Consider the following 15874-nt stretch of genomic DNA (forward strand, 5'->3'; position numbering starts at 1 on the left):
TGAGTGGCAGACAGCTGCAAAACTTAATTCTACCAGTCTCATTACAAAAAGGACATATCCCTGTTCAAAAAAAATTCTCACATTACTTTAAAAATTAAAAATGCAAATATTTGAGGTCATCTTAATTTCATAGGTAGAATTGATTTCACTCTTCCTGAACTACTTTGGTGATTTGCATCTCAAAAAACCAAAAATTTCATTCCAGTAAAGATTTTGCCTTTTTGGTTCCTGAATCCAGTCTTCATAAAATATTATTTTCCTTCTGAAATACTATCCATTATTTCTTATTAAACAGGCAGCAGCTCCTGAATCAATCTAATTTACAACTGAAATTCACAGTCTTCAGTAGTTTATGTCAACATGAACAACAGAGATTTAAATTATCAAGATCTCAGAAGTGAAGACAGAAGTGAAGAACATCAGTAAAACAAAGATCCATGAATTTTCATTGTCTGTTAAGATGACACAATACCTGGGTCATCAAGTTCAGGCCCCTGGGCCTTAGAAACAATAATTTCAGACAGTCCTTTTCACAAATATTTCTTATTGACAATCAAAATCACCTAGGATTTTTGCCCCTTTTATTGCCACTGAAAAATCTATTTTGGGACATTGCTCTGACAGAAACCTTTTCCAGCCTACCTCTTTTTAAAGATCTCCATGTGCTTCACATAATCCTATGGCAGCAGTGGCCTTCGACTTAAGCAGTTGCTCTCCTGTGCTGTTTACCCATGCAATATATTTATCAGAATCTCAGTCTTTCTGCTAATCCAAACAAAACATTTTCTTAGTCCACTCTAAGAAATAAGATGATCCTCTTCCCTTTGATACCTCTGCTGGGCATCAACCTGATTTTGATGTCTGCTTTTTTCAGTATAGATGACCAGAATCCTAAATTTCCACCCATACTTCCTAATTCTCTTCAGAATAGTTGCAAGTATCAGATCCTAGACTGTTTCCACAGCAATGGTGGTTAATAGCTGTTCCACAATCGAGTAATAAACTTAAGACCACAACAGAAATTCTTGCTACTCACTTTAACTGCACAACCTTATGTTTGGATTGTTGAACTTTATAATATTTCGGTTATGATACTGCTGTTCATCTGCTTCCTCCTGACCCTCTTCCATTCATGATCAGGTTCATTTCAGGTTCACCATTCATGATCAGGTTCATGATCAGATTGCTCCCAATGAGCAATACTTCTCATTAGATCTGGATATTGGATTGCTTTGGAAGGAGAGAACTTAGAAAAAAGTTCTGCCTTTTGTTCCTTTTTCCTTCTATTTCTGTCTGTCATTGTTATTTCCTGAAAACCCCGTAGGGTCTGTCAAACTGTTTGAGCAGACTTTCATGCACATCTGACTGGATTACACATTTCTCTCATAATTATGGAATTATACGATGTTCATCTTTAAATTCTGATCTTGCTCAGTGGTTTCTTTCCTTCTTCCTTCCCTATTTTTCTTTTCATTATTATTTTGGGCCAAATTTTACACTTCAGCTCATATTTCACATGGTACAAAGATACAGCTTCAGATTCTTGTAGTGAATATTGTAAGCTGGAATTTTCAGAGGTGTAAATGATCCTTCTCACTGAGGTGCTGCTAAAATTAATCTTTGTTTATAGGTAGTGCTGAAGTTATAATACACATAGTTATTAACTTGAAAGTAATCATAGTATTTGTCTCCAAGTGGTTTTATTTCAGTGGGAATTTTGTTTATGCAAATATTGAAACTGGTGAGTGAGCTGAACTAGCACTGAAGAAATACTTATTAAATCTTACCTTTCCTCTTCTTTCTTTCTTCTCAAATCATCTGCAAAAATCAACTCTGCTTTATGATGAAAATGCAGGTGAACTTTGATGCTAATTGTACTGTTGGGCACCTCAATAATTAATTGTAAATATTTCAGAAGATATTAACAAACAATTTCTTCCATAACAAATTTATTGAAAAATAAGCATTATGAAAATATTTTTACTTTAAATAACTGCAAGACTTATTTAAGATATATCAAATGCAAAATATGAGCATATTGTATTATTGCTTTTTGAAGAATGTAATTTTCTAATTTGTTTCTCTTGGATATTAGCATATAAATTGCTATTTTGCAATTTATGCTCTGTTAATTGAAGTAAATAAAATAATTAGGAGAAATCTTCAGGTTCATGAGCTAAATTAATAACAGTGTTGGTTTTAAACTTAAGTTTATAGGCCAGAGTTATTTCTGTTTTGTAGCATTTCTGCCACAGTCTCTTTAATGACAAAAACCAGAACTTTGGAAGCAAACCAAGAATGCTGCTGTTCGTCTTAGTGGGAATTTTAACATTGTCATAGCCAAAAGCATGGCAACACAAACACAGCTGCTGTCTCAAGTTTTTCTAGTTTTGATTCTTCTCAAAATTTTTTTTAAATTGTAAAGAATGAGATATCAAAACATACAGATACACATATATTTAGATTTCCAGAACATATAAACCTGCTGAAGGTCATCTAAACAAGGATGAGGTAAATGTTGGGAAGGAGACTTGCATGAAATCACAGCATTTTATGTCGTCAACAAAACTATGACTGCTGATACCGTCTAATTTAACAAAAGAGAAACAGAACATATTAGTTTAGAATCAGAACACATTAGCTGAGATGACTGAAGGGTCAAATCACACAGAGAAAGGGATATGATCCCAAACCTGAAAATGTTTGTTTCTTAATCACATTCAAAAGAAACATTTTATTTCAGTTCACAGAACCTGCAACAATGAATACATATAAGTGTTGGCGGCACCTAGACCTGCCAAACAAATTCATCAATTATAAAAGAATATGCAATTCTTTAACACTTACAAACACCAAATTTATGTCCAAAAGAAAACAAATCTCTAAGTTTGCCTAGAACAAGTGATGAACACATACAAACTTTCCTGATCAATGAGGCATCATTGAACAAAATTAAGAACCAACTACAGTTTAGCTCTTAAATCACTGTTTCTAAACAAGTTTCATTAATCATCTGGGCTACTAGTAGTCAATATGACAATTCAACAAAACCAAGTAGAATAATTTCCACTATAAAGGAAATTAATGTTATTATATAAGTGAAATTTTAAGAGCACTGAAAGGAATTTTAACTAGATGTTATAAACATCATTTACATGGTTTTTTGTTTAGTCTCAGTTTTATCATCTCCTGTTCAGCATTTATTCTTTCAACTCTATTAACAATAACATGCCTGTTTCCTAAGCCATAAACGTTTGAAGTAGGGACCTTTTCAAAAGTTGTATTCTGCTTTTTATTAAAATAGTAGGGTGTTCCCAATTCTCAAATTCAATGGAACAAATTTAAATCAGTAATGAGTGTGAGAGAGTACATTCTATCAAAGGAGACTACTTTGGATTTTTTTACTAATGCCCTAAAGTGCAAACACCAGTTTATCAAAACAATTCTGAACATCAAAAGCAGTAAAGAAATGTTCTAAAAATCACTGCTTTCTCATTCGACAGGTCTGTTCCTATTACCCCTTAAAGTACCATCTTTCTTATTGAGTGTTAATCTGGTTGTTTAGGGTTTTTTAACTCCTGTTAATGTTACTAAGTCAAAAAACAATTTCCTGGAACAGTGAGCTGGATTACATTCCTTTTCCTCTAGCATCAGAAGTACTATAAACTGATCACAGGTCACTGTGCCAAATTTTGTCCTTCCTTACCCCTGTGAATCTGCAACATATGAAGTCGATGAAAGAATTTGGCCTGAATATTTTGATTATAACTAACAATACAGATACCGGCATGAGAAAAAATGAAGCTAAAAAACAAAAGGATGATTGAAACCCAGAATGAGTTTGCAAAATATCATGGCATAATGCCAGCATTGTCAACCGTTCCATAAATTATCTTATAGAAGTCCATAAATTTTTCAGCACTGATTCCAAAATTGTGTTTAGTATTAACCATCTAACTCTTCCCCTCAGCAGGACTAGTTTCACATTCACATCATTGTGGGTTTAGGATTTTTTGCCTGTCCTGCACAAATATTTAACTCCAAATTGGATTAAACTAATTAGCAAAGTTAACCATATGTGTATCAAGTACTGGTATCTGTCAGGAAACATGATTTATTTTGCATTTTCTTAATACAATAATACAGGAGGAACAGAAAACCAGTTCAAATCTGCCTCACTGTTGTACTTCAAATTCAGGTGACTGAAAAGTTCCACAGCATACAAAGTTGTATCCATTCCCTGGGGATCCAAGTGGAGAAATTCTTAATTATACTGTTTTCTACTTGTAAACAATTTCTAGCTCTAAAATTAAAAAATTTAAGGATTCCATCCTCTCTTCTTTTTAATGAAGCACAGTAGAAAAAGAAAAAGATTTTTTCCTCTTGATGCAATGTAACTTTCTAATCTTTTTACTTTGAAAAGTATAGACTAATAAAAAAAACAAATTGAGCTAATATGGCATTCAGCAACTTTTCAAATTCATACAGGTTTAATCATTGAAGCAATTCAGATCATCATCAATATAAATATTAGGTGTAATAAAAACACTGCTTTGAATTCAAAGATCTTTTTTTGATGGATATTCATAATTTATTTGATGGAAGCCTTCATTTTCATAAATGTGCTGTTCTAACCAGATATTTCTGATTAGCTGAATGCCATATCAACATTACTGCTGTTGCATATAAACCTTTTAAAAAGATATGTAAACCTGAGATAAAATATCACAATGTTGCCACATAACTGAAAGAAGTTTTACTTGGGCACAAAACCTTAGCTTCATCGTTACCTTTTTTCAGACTATTTATGATGCATTCCAGGTGCCAAGATCTGATTAAGAGCAAAAAGAAATATGTTATAAGATGCCTTAGACTATCATTGGTAGAGTAAGTTGGAACATGACAGTCAATGAAAATAATAACTTACAGATGATATGGAAGAATTAAAAACTGTACTGGATAAGACTGCAGCTGGAAGAATGCTCATGTGTTTGTACAATTAATTATTGCTAAAATTTACAGACTTATGTTTCTCACTAAGGGCAACAGATCGAATAGAATTGCAGGTACTGGACACCATCAAAACAACAGCCTTTCAACCCCTCTTCTGCCCACGTTTCTAAATTCCTTTTAATCCTCTCATAAGTAAACTAAATCTTTATGTCAATAAGTGTTGAAGACTGAAACATTACAACCTCTTTTTCCATCTTCACATAACTAATGCATAATTCATGAACAAATGCTAAGTGGAAAAGATTACTATAATCGATACTTAAAGACTGAGAATCATTCCTGTAAAAACTTTTGATGAGTGAATTTGGTAACTTAAGACTAAATAATTGCTGACAGCTGTTAGCAGCTTACTATAAGACAGAAAGGGTCATATCTGAAAAATGCACAGTCAGTATGAATTATGACAACACTACAGCCCTTAAATTGTTGAGGAAAAATAGTAATTCTTAACTTAATACTTTTACAGAATGTTCATTAATCAATGCTGAATTTTGCAAGGACTACAGATATAAAACATGAAATAATGAGTATTTGTCCCTGAGATATTTGGATGACAAACATTCTTTAACTGTTTATGAATAATAGATTTTCTGATCTGATATAATCTATTAAGCTTTGGGGATCCAAATAAGGATCAGTCATCTGGGTTCAAGCAATCAGTCACAAGGCCTCTCGAATAGGAGTGAAAGATTTTAGAATTTTAATCAATATTATCTAAAATATTTGTGATAATTTTATTGTTTTACTAATTGTGAGCAGAAATCAAGGTAAACACTGCTAAATGAAGAACAACCTTCAGGTCCCATACATCTAGACTAACGGAAATAAAAGTCAAACATTTGAATGAGCATCAGAGAACATGAAATGCTTTTGGATTATTTACTTTTTTCAGTATTCAAGTGATTTTTTAATTAAATGACTGAAAAGAAACATATGCAAACATATCCAAAGATATCCAAGAAACATATATAAAACTTAATTTTAGTTTAAAGATTTTAAAACCAAAACAGAATAGCAGCTAGGAGATGCATCCAGATAGATTTAATCTATCACAGCTTTTGGTTTTTTTTTTTCCCCTCTCCCCTCCCTTTTTCTTTTTATTTCTGTTTTCTTTAATAGAATTATTTCAAGTTGGGGTCTATGGTGAGGACTTTATTGTTTTACTGTCCTTGTTCATGTCCTTACAAATTTTCAGTAGCGTCTATAATGTTTCCCTTAGAATAATATTTATATGATTTTCTTCCCCTTAGCAAACAACATTTAATATAAGTACATAACACTACGATTTGACTTGGTGGTAAAATGTTGCCTGAACCTTTGTTTTTCTTTTAGAGATTGGAATTGTTATGTTTTCTTTTTCCACTCGTTAAAATTTATTTTTGTTAATTAGGAGACAAAACTCAGCTTCCTCCTTTTGTCAGTGTTTAAGAACTCAGCTAATTCTGAATTGATCAAACAGGATACACCAGCTTGTTCCAAGAATGCCTGAGTGTAGCACTGGCAGCTATAAAAGCGAGACACTTCCATAAGTAAAGATAGCAGAACCATCCTCTCTGGTTCTTAGATTCTTTTTTGTTTGGGTATTTGGGTTTTTTTGTAATGCTATTCTTCATACTATTCAAAATCCACACTATGCACCATATTAGACTACATTCTGTATATACTGTATTAAATTACCTCACATTTGAGATTTATAATGACTGGGGAAGCACAGTCATGAATATTAAATCAAGTGTACTTGATCCTATCCAGATGCTGTTTGCTCTTTCAGATCTGAATTTTATGTACTCTCAAAAAAATAAAATAGATGTAATCTATTAATATAAATTGCCTTGCCCAGCTCCAGGATTTTAAGGGGATTTATTTTTCTACAGATATAAAGTCAATCTGTCCTATCAAAACAAATTTTCTTCCTAGGTGCCTTTAGACTCTTCTCAGTGTCAAATACCCACATTTAAAACAATTAACTTTTTTTATGCAAGCATATCACTCTGTATCCAAGTGCCACTGTTATAATCTGCTTTTAAGAATGCTAAAATCTGGTTGTAGGTTTGTTACTTAGCTAATATCTTCCTAGCTCAAGATAAGCAATATTTAATGTTACAATGTCATTCTTATCATAACCTACATCAATTAATATTCAATAAAAATGTGCCTGAAATATCTGCTTCACACTTACAAAAAGCTTGCTTGTGTTTACAGCCGTTATAAGCTAATCAAACTTCTCGTAACATTGGAGAATAAAAGAAAACTGACATTCCATTATATATGGCGGTTACTGAGGTCTATAAGAATTTTTCACCTGACTTGGCAGTAACGTATAAAGTGGAAAAAACAGTGCATCTTCACTGATGTTGTGAGAAAACTGTAATTAACACTGAGCATATTTTTCCAGGGCAGAGGCCTAACTTTGATCTGTTATGCTGACAAAGGCTGAACGTTTTTTTTTTATGTGGAGTTTAACCCAACAACCACATTGCAACAGGAGGCCCAGGCAGCTATGCCGGCTGTTGTACCTCAACTACGTGTATGTTTGTGTGGTCTTATCACATCTTACCTTAAGTTTAGCTAGGAGGAATTCATGATCTTGCAGTAGCTTTTTGGTTTCATCTTGATTGCTGCCAATTTCTAATAAATTTGGTGTGGATTCAGCCAGCTGAAGCTTCACCCATTTTCCACACTGTAATAAGTAAACAATTACAGCCATCAGAAAACACAAGCTTTCCTTCATTTACTCACACAGACTCTCAGCTCACACATACTTTCCATGGTCATAGGAGCACAGGGACCCATAAACATGTATTCAATTGCAAAATGAAGGTGGAGAGGATACAATATAAACTTCACTTCATTTGAAACATGTATCAAAATCCCAGACTCTAGTCTTATCCAATACCTACTGTGATTTTGGTTTTGCCTGTGAAGAGTAAGATTATCATAATGAGCCAAAAATATATCTCCAACTCATCTCCCCTTTCAGCTGAAGATTGCATAGATGGTTAAGGAAACTTGGTGGGTGTAGAGGTGGGTGGAAGGTACAAATATATTACACCAGATGCAGAAACCATAACCCCAAATCTTATTTTTACCACACAGTTCCAACATACCTGTATACTGAGTATGTATTTAGAGAGATTGCACAACTAGCAGCAGGGACACTTAATAGCCTTTGGAATAGGAACCCAAACAGCAAGCTCCCATTGTGTTCTGGAGGATACACAAAGAAAGGAAGCTTGACAGCAACTGAAAGCATAGCTGTTTCTTTCCTCACTCTATTGCAAAACTGCTAGAGTCTGAGGACGGTGATAAGATGAAGCACTGATGTCACTGGAGGCTACCAGGGTTCCCACAGCACACAGGGGCAAAATAAGAGTTTTCACCCTAAATCAAGCCTCCTTGCCACAAAGTTACTCCCCTGTGGCAGCAGACAGAGTCTCCCAAGAAGGGTGAGAACTGATAGGAGAAAACCTTCCCACCAGTACAACCGAGGTAACCCCATCCTGAATAATCACCCTAATTCAGTGACAGCCCATCTCGTTATCACCTGATTCTGCATTGCAGACAAACTCAAGTGGCTGAGGCTCGCATGTTTTCAAAGACACTTGGAGAATGAAGAATCAAACTGCCAATAAATTCCAACTGGGATTAAGTACATAGGCATCAAGCTTTACTACCCATGCCAAATTTTGTGCAAGTTGTAGGTGCAGATTCCAGCTCACATAAGCACCTAAAGACCTTTTCTAAGTACAGCTATATATACACAAGGGCTTCTACTAAAACACATGGGAATATGAATTCACAGCTTTCAAAAAATAACCACTCATTACCAGGTTTAGGCTTTTCCCACACCCCCCAGCAAATACTTCAAAAAAAAAAAAAAAGACCCAATCTGCATTTATGGAGTTGGTAGGCTACTTATTACGTAAAATTATTGCTGAGTATAGTTTAAAAATAACTCTTGAGGAGTCTTACTATGATTAATGGTAACATCATACTTATTAGCACATTTTCATGGTACTCTGCATTTATATCTTACTTTTTAAACAGAGTAGGAGGAATTCCTTGCCTCTAGGAGCCTACATATTTTGGCCAAATTATTTATTCTGTTAAAGAAAAAAAGGAAACAAAACAAGGCAAAACAACAAGAGCAACAACAACAAAAAACACAGCACCACAAACAGAAACAAGCGTTAACTTCCAAGGAAGCTCTATACAGCAGAAAGCCACAGACATGCTAGCAGTTGCTGCCTTACCTTAAGTACAGCTATAACAATACTGGCACCCCCGGCCTGAACAGCAACTGAACTGACTGTTGTTGTAGAAAGCTTCTGCTCCGAACTGGCTTCATTTGACATGGTGTTTCAAAATGGGACTTCATGCATTAAAGCAGACTTGAAACACTCTTGCAAGGTCCACTGCTCATTTCAGAAAGCGACAGAGTTACTTGGATTCATTCAGTGAAACAGCTCAGCTAACACTGATTAGTCTGCCAAAAAGAAAGAACAGGAGGTTAAAAATAGACAACTCCATTGAGTTTATCATTCTTGAGAGAGATTTGACACACCCCTAGTTTGGTAGCATTAAGCTGCCTGTTCTTTTTTGTCACCATCTGAAGTGTGAAGGGCTTCTTCCATGAACATCACCTGACACTGGCTAGCCAAAGGGAAAAAAAAAATAAATAAATTCTTAAATTAAAACAGCTAGAAGAAGTTTTATTATTGAGTCTATACAGACAAGCCCAGTGTTTTGAAGTTTCAAAACATGCAACATATAACCTACATTTTTTAATTCTACAAGTAAAATATTTGCTTCTTTACTAGTTACTGAATATATTTGGTCAACATAATTCTTCCACTGAGTCAAACTATTTAAACAGGATGAACATGTGTATATAAGTCAGATGCTGAATCAAAACAGGCAGGGGATTTTTCATCCAAAAATATTTAAGTATAATGACTATAACAACCAGAGAAAGAAACCAAGCACTTTGTGTGAATTCTTAAGGAGTGTTTTATTCTTGCTTAAGATAATTTACCTGCTTTTCAATTTAATTGTAAGTTGTTCCTATAGTCTTCATTTTGTTCTAAATAAGCATAAGACTGAACTCTCTAATAACTGTTTAAACTCCACTTAAGTTTGTTATTCAGTGCATGGAAATTAATAGACATGTTCAAATCACAGTATTGGTTTGGCATTTTAACTCTATTGCCAGAAGCCCAGAGCATGCCACAAGTAGCCTACAGTATGAGACAGCAGCTGCTAGATTTTCTTCCACAGAACAGCTGAGAAAGTGACACTGGTGTTTAGGTTTGCAGGTCACTCTGGAAACACAATCCCACCCAAGAAACTACATACATAACTCTCCTCTAAGCACCTGCTTCCTTGATTTGTTTAAAAATATGTAACACTTAGATACATTTTAATATAAACTTGATTTGCTAATTGCAAACTAGAACAGACACGTGCAATGAAACCAAGATCTGGAAGCGAATTCTAAAATATTTTGGACTGGAAGAAACTTGGGGTAGTTACAGGGAATTTGAACACACGTCTCAAGGTCTGGGATTCTTTGTTTGTTTGTTCATTCCCCCCCAAACTGTTGTCAGATTATAATTTAATCTGATTGCCATCTTCAAACCGTGAGTTTCAAGCAGGGCATCCAGAAGTATGTGGTAGTGTTTTGGGCTGAACTAAATGGGCTTGGCAAATCAAAACAATTTTCCCATCCCTTGTGCCAAAACAGTCATGGACCCTCAAGCTGCCACAAGGGAATAAATATCACACAGTTTTCTGAAACTCCTTGTAACACCTGTGGGAGGCCTACGGACCCCTGCCACTGAAACATTATATAGATATTCATGAGACTCATGTGGGTATTCATGTAATAGGTATGGCAGAACAAAACATTTGAAATTTAATGGCCACACAAAAACTGGTCCTGAAGAAAACCTCAAAACTGAATCAGAAGAGATCACTGTTAGGGTTTCAATAGAAAATAGATCCATTGTACAAAACTTGCTAAACACTCAGTATTTCCAAAAAACTTTCCAGAAGACAAGCGACTTTGGATTTTTTACCCTGCAGACAGGATTGAGAACAACCAGGTCTTGACTGCTGGAAAAACTGATTGGAAAAAACCAGTCTGACCTCTTGTTAATCTTATAAAAGGAGTTACAAACCAATTTTGGTACTATGTCAAAGTCTGTCCTTGAGGTTTTTTTCTCTCAAAAGCACATTTTAAGTATACTTTTTCATGGCACAAGTTGGGCCAATTCATCATCTCACTAGGGTAGCCAGACATAGGAGCTGTTTTTCACTCAGGTTAAATGAGGAATCATTTTTCATAGTGCTGACAGCTGGAAATCATGGAAGAACACTGCACTCAAGAAGTTGACCATAAGCAAATTTTGCAGCAGCTGAGTCAAGTGATTCAAAATGTCTGATAACAAATGCCTGGGTACTGTATTGATTTGATTTATACTAAGCATATAAGATAGAGACAGGGAACATTGGAGTAGCAGGCAAAGGTAGCAAAGAATCAGAAAAGATCCACTACCACAACCTTGGGAGAAAAAGCTGAGGATTTTGGCATTGCACGATGAACCATTTCAGCTGTATCCAGGGAAACAATATTTAACAAGCACACCTTTCTCAGTCTTCTTTACTTACCTGTCTGTCATCTATTCCTCTGAAACAACAAAAAAAAATCCTGCTAGAAGCCAGGAAACAGATGGGCTATCTGTGTCAGTAGAGAGAAAGACTTTCCCTTTGCTACTGCTGTGTGAAAGGCAAGAGTAAGAATAACAAAAGCAAACTAGCATTCACCAGCTGTCCATGAGAAGATGAAAATGAACAAATGAACAAAGGAAAAAATCTCAGGAAAAGAGGAAAAAAGATCAAGTCTCTCTAGTGTAAATAATGTCAGGTATTATCTGTAACAACTATACATAAAAAGGATTTGAGAGGTAAACATTATAAAACTCATTTCATTTTCAACATAAAGCGTGTCTTATCAGCAGCTTTTTCTCATGTGTGGCAAGGGAAGCACGCTAATCACAGTTTTGACACTATGCATAGGAAAAGGGCCTATCTGTCTTGGGGATAAGTTGCTTTTTGTTCAGAGCTTTGGAGCTGCCAGTGCACTATGAAAATGCCTCTGGGAGAGAAAAAGTTCACTCCCTGCAGCTTCTAGGATGTGAGGTCCTTTACTTTGACTGGCTTGTAAATGTAACAGGTCTCCTTTTCTTTCCTTGTCTCGCACCTGGGAGAAGAGGCATACACAGAGCAAGGGAGGGAACAAGAAGAAGGGAACGAGCGTCCCTGAAACTGATGGGTTTTGAGTAGCTTGGAAAAAGGTACATAAACACTGCTTCCCTCTGGCAGCCTGACCTGAATGAGGGACAAAGACGTCAGACCTCCCTGAGTCTGTGGTTGCTGCTTTTTGCTGGTTCCTACCATCTTACCTTTTGAGTAGGCACCATTTTCAGGTATCATCAGTAATGACAGCATGAAAGCAAGCACTCTGCAAGTCTCCCCAGGTTCATAAGAAGGGGGCTGTGCAGCCACAGAGGTCACATACAAGGGCGAGGGTTGAGCAGGAACTAGGTATTCCTTCTGGAAGAGGCTCCCCTTTGCCCCCCTACACTGGTTGAGTAAGTTTCTAGAATGACAAACTAGTTGAAATCCTAACCAAGTTTTGTCATTCCTAAAAACCAAAACCAAGTATGATAAAAACTATGTCGGCAGCAGTAGCAGTGAGGGGAGGAAGGCGGGAAGCAGAGACACCTCCTCCCAGGGACCAAAAAGTACATGAATGGCATATGGGGAACAGTAACCTCTAATACCATCTCTTTCTTCATGCTTCATTAGAAAGAAGTGTTTCTTGCTGACAGTCACACTATGAAGGCTGCCAGAAAACAGAGGGAAACTGAGGCTCTTACAGACATTACCCTTTTATTGAGGGCTGGAGAGGCAGGACAAGTTGGGGCCAGGCACAAACTGACTTCCCAGCACCCAGAGGTAGAGCAAGGAATAGCACAAGCTACTCCACTGCCCCTAGCAGGGCTATGAGGTTCCGACACAGGCCACAGCCGAGGAAAGTCTGTCCTCCCACAACCCCTGGTCCACCCAGGGGCCAAGGGTGACCCGGCCTAGCCTTGCTTCCCTCACGACAGTGAGGAGTTTCTGCTGCCAAAGCTACTGAAGAAGGGCCAGTGCCCCGAGAGGAAACTCTCCCCACTCCCAAAAGCAAGGCTGTTATTACCTGCAAGAGGGAGGGAAAGGGCCAGCCAGAGTAAATAAGATTAACTTCAGGTAGGTAACAGCTGAAGCACAGGCAGAAGCCATTTCCTTGTCAGCTTAGAATCCATGAGCTTAAGAAAAGGCAGTCCTAAAATAGCCTGGGACCCTGGTGGCCCCAAAAAGCGGGTTGTAGCATCTTTGCCACCATGGAAAGAAAGGGCACAGAAGTCCCATTAAAGGGCTAGGAAACAGCTATGAAAGAGTGCCCAAAAGGTAAAAGACACTTTGCTGCCCCCAGCAAAAAAAGCTAAGAATGAACCACTGTCCATGTTGCCTGGATTATTGTTTGGTAGTTCCCAGATTGATTTTACTTAAACACATACAGGTATAATGAAGCATTAGAGCTTGTATCGTCCCATTCTTCCTGTACATTACCCTAACAAAAACTCTTCTACTCTTGCTTCTTCATCACCAGTCCTGAGGATACTTTATACCACCCTAAGAAAACAGCATGAAGATAAAAAGCTACCCAAAAAGCATCTTCACCTGAAGCACAGAAAAGACCAAAAGCAAAGGTATCCTGGTTCATCACGGACACACTGAACATGGCTCTGTGAAGAAAAAAAGAAAAAAACAACAACACTGCTAACTATAAAACCAGCAGTGTACCAGAGATCAAGAAACCAGCAAACAGTTTAACATTGCTAATTCAGTTCCATGGTAAGAGCAAAATCACTATTCATTTGTTTCTAGGGACAACGTTTTAAAAAACCCATACTGTAAACAGACCTGGGAAGCAATGATGGCTGATATGTTTCAGACCACTGGACATTAATTTTTCATGTCCCACTTTTTCATCCCAAAGCATTCTCTTCCCTGTATCCCACTTTTTGGATCCTAGAGGATTTCCATGAAGTATACATGCTATTTGTACTTAGTACTTGTCAAAATAGTACCTAAATCCCTAATATTTATTAAACAATAGAAGAGATCCACCAGATTTAACTAGGGCTTACAACCACGTTATACACTTCAACCTCCACTCTTACTTTAAGAAAGCTCATATAGCCTTTAAATTTAGAACTCCAGCTTCTAAGTGTTACATAAACAAAGGCCATTCTTTCTAGCATCTGTTATTTTTAAAATTGTCTTCCTGTTCTTCACCTGGCTTATTATATACAGGGTGAAGAGGAATGCTGACACATAGGGACTGCTTACATTTTTATTCACTAGGCATCATGCTACCTGAATTCCTGAAGAGTGTACAGTCACCCTGTTTTCAAGTATACAGAAATAATAAACCAAGCTCGGTGGTAACCTGCTCAATCTGATCTGCTTTCTTCGTATCTTAGCACATGACTCAAGGTGGGCAGCATAGAAAACCAGGGTGTTGGGATCTCTACTCAAGAACCCCTGCAGCAAAACAAATTTCTGAGAATGTGTTAAAACATTAGTGCTTTCAGAAACAACCTCCTTTCCTTCTTAAATGCAACCCCAAGAAAAAAAAATATTTCTTTAAATTCTTTACTTGCAGATAAACCTGAGGTTTCATACAACAATAAACTGGAGGAAGAGGACAAAAAGCACCTTCGGGAAAGGAAGAGAGAGAGAAGGAGAGAAGTTGCCACAATGATTCTGAAGCCATTGGCAGCTCTGACTGATTAGCAGATGCACCTCCAAGCCAACTCATCTGAACAGATGTCTCCAAATCCAAACACATTAATAACTTGGTATCATTTTTCTTTGCAAGTTTAATTTTATTTTGCTGTCACAGCCAATAAAAAAAAACACAAGCTGGATTTATACCTTTCCTTAAAGTGACAGCTACAGGAAAGACTAAATGAAAAAAGTGACTTGATGACTATTCAAGTGTAAATATAATGACAAGATATAAACAATGAAAATTTTAACTGTTGAACGCGGTGAAGAGATTAAACAAGCCAGAAAACAATACACAAATGTGAAGTGCAAAGTGATCACATCTCATTTTTTCCTCACATCCCAGGTGAAGAGACCAGCATGTCCTCTTAAGGTTACTGAAGAAATGGCAGGGAGGCTATCTCCGCTTCAGTTTCCTCAGAATCAGCTGGAGAGTGGACTTACCCCATCAGCAGCCCCGGGAAAGCTGAACATTTCAGTCTTACTGGGTGTCGTCCAAAACAAATGCCGCACAGCCTATGAAGCTGTATGCTGATGAATACAAAAGTGAAGTAGTTTTAACAGCTCACAGGTAGCATGTACACTAGTCAGCCCAACTGCAAGCTTATCAATAGAGAAAACCATGGCCCAGCATATTCAACTCCGTCAGGAGAATGAAGAGACATTAGATAGTTCATTAGTCCGTCGTTGAGACTCCAGCAGCAGCAGCAGAAAGAGAAGTGTTTATTACACAAGATTAGTATGTTCCCTCGCCCATGCATGTAAGGAAAGCCAGCAGGACTTTTGTTACTAAATTCCTTGGGAGCATTTGAAATTCCTTCCTGATGTGGTGTGTTAGCACAGTGGAGTACAAACTCTGCACCAAATATAGATGTGAGACAGGCTACGCTTTCTCCCTGTAAAGAAGGAAGATTAAGATGCAGATTGTAACCTGCATCTAAGACTCAAGACAGCTGCAAAC

The 15874-nt window shown here is 36.8% G+C and overlaps 1 protein-coding gene across 1 annotated transcript in view; it reads right to left on the reverse strand.

The window, feature by feature from the left end:
- CCDC141 (coiled-coil domain containing 141) overlaps window positions 1-15674 on the reverse strand; it is a 107306-nt gene extending 91632 nt beyond the window's left edge. Inside the window, exons 1-4 of the mRNA XM_075093604.1 lie at window positions 15358-15674; window positions 13801-13865; window positions 9267-9499; window positions 7571-7693 (exon numbers count right to left, since the gene is read on the reverse strand). Coding sequence (XP_074949705.1) covers window positions 7571-7693; window positions 9267-9368 — 225 coding nt within the window. The 5' untranslated portion in view covers window positions 9369-9499; window positions 13801-13865; window positions 15358-15674. The remainder of the gene's footprint in view (window positions 1-7570; window positions 7694-9266; window positions 9500-13800; window positions 13866-15357) is intronic.
- Between the last annotated feature and the right edge of the window lie 200 nt (window positions 15675-15874).

This window comes from Phalacrocorax aristotelis, chromosome 5 (genome assembly GCF_949628215.1).
Source record: "Phalacrocorax aristotelis chromosome 5, bGulAri2.1, whole genome shotgun sequence".
NCBI lineage: Eukaryota > Metazoa > Chordata > Aves > Suliformes > Phalacrocoracidae > Phalacrocorax > Phalacrocorax aristotelis.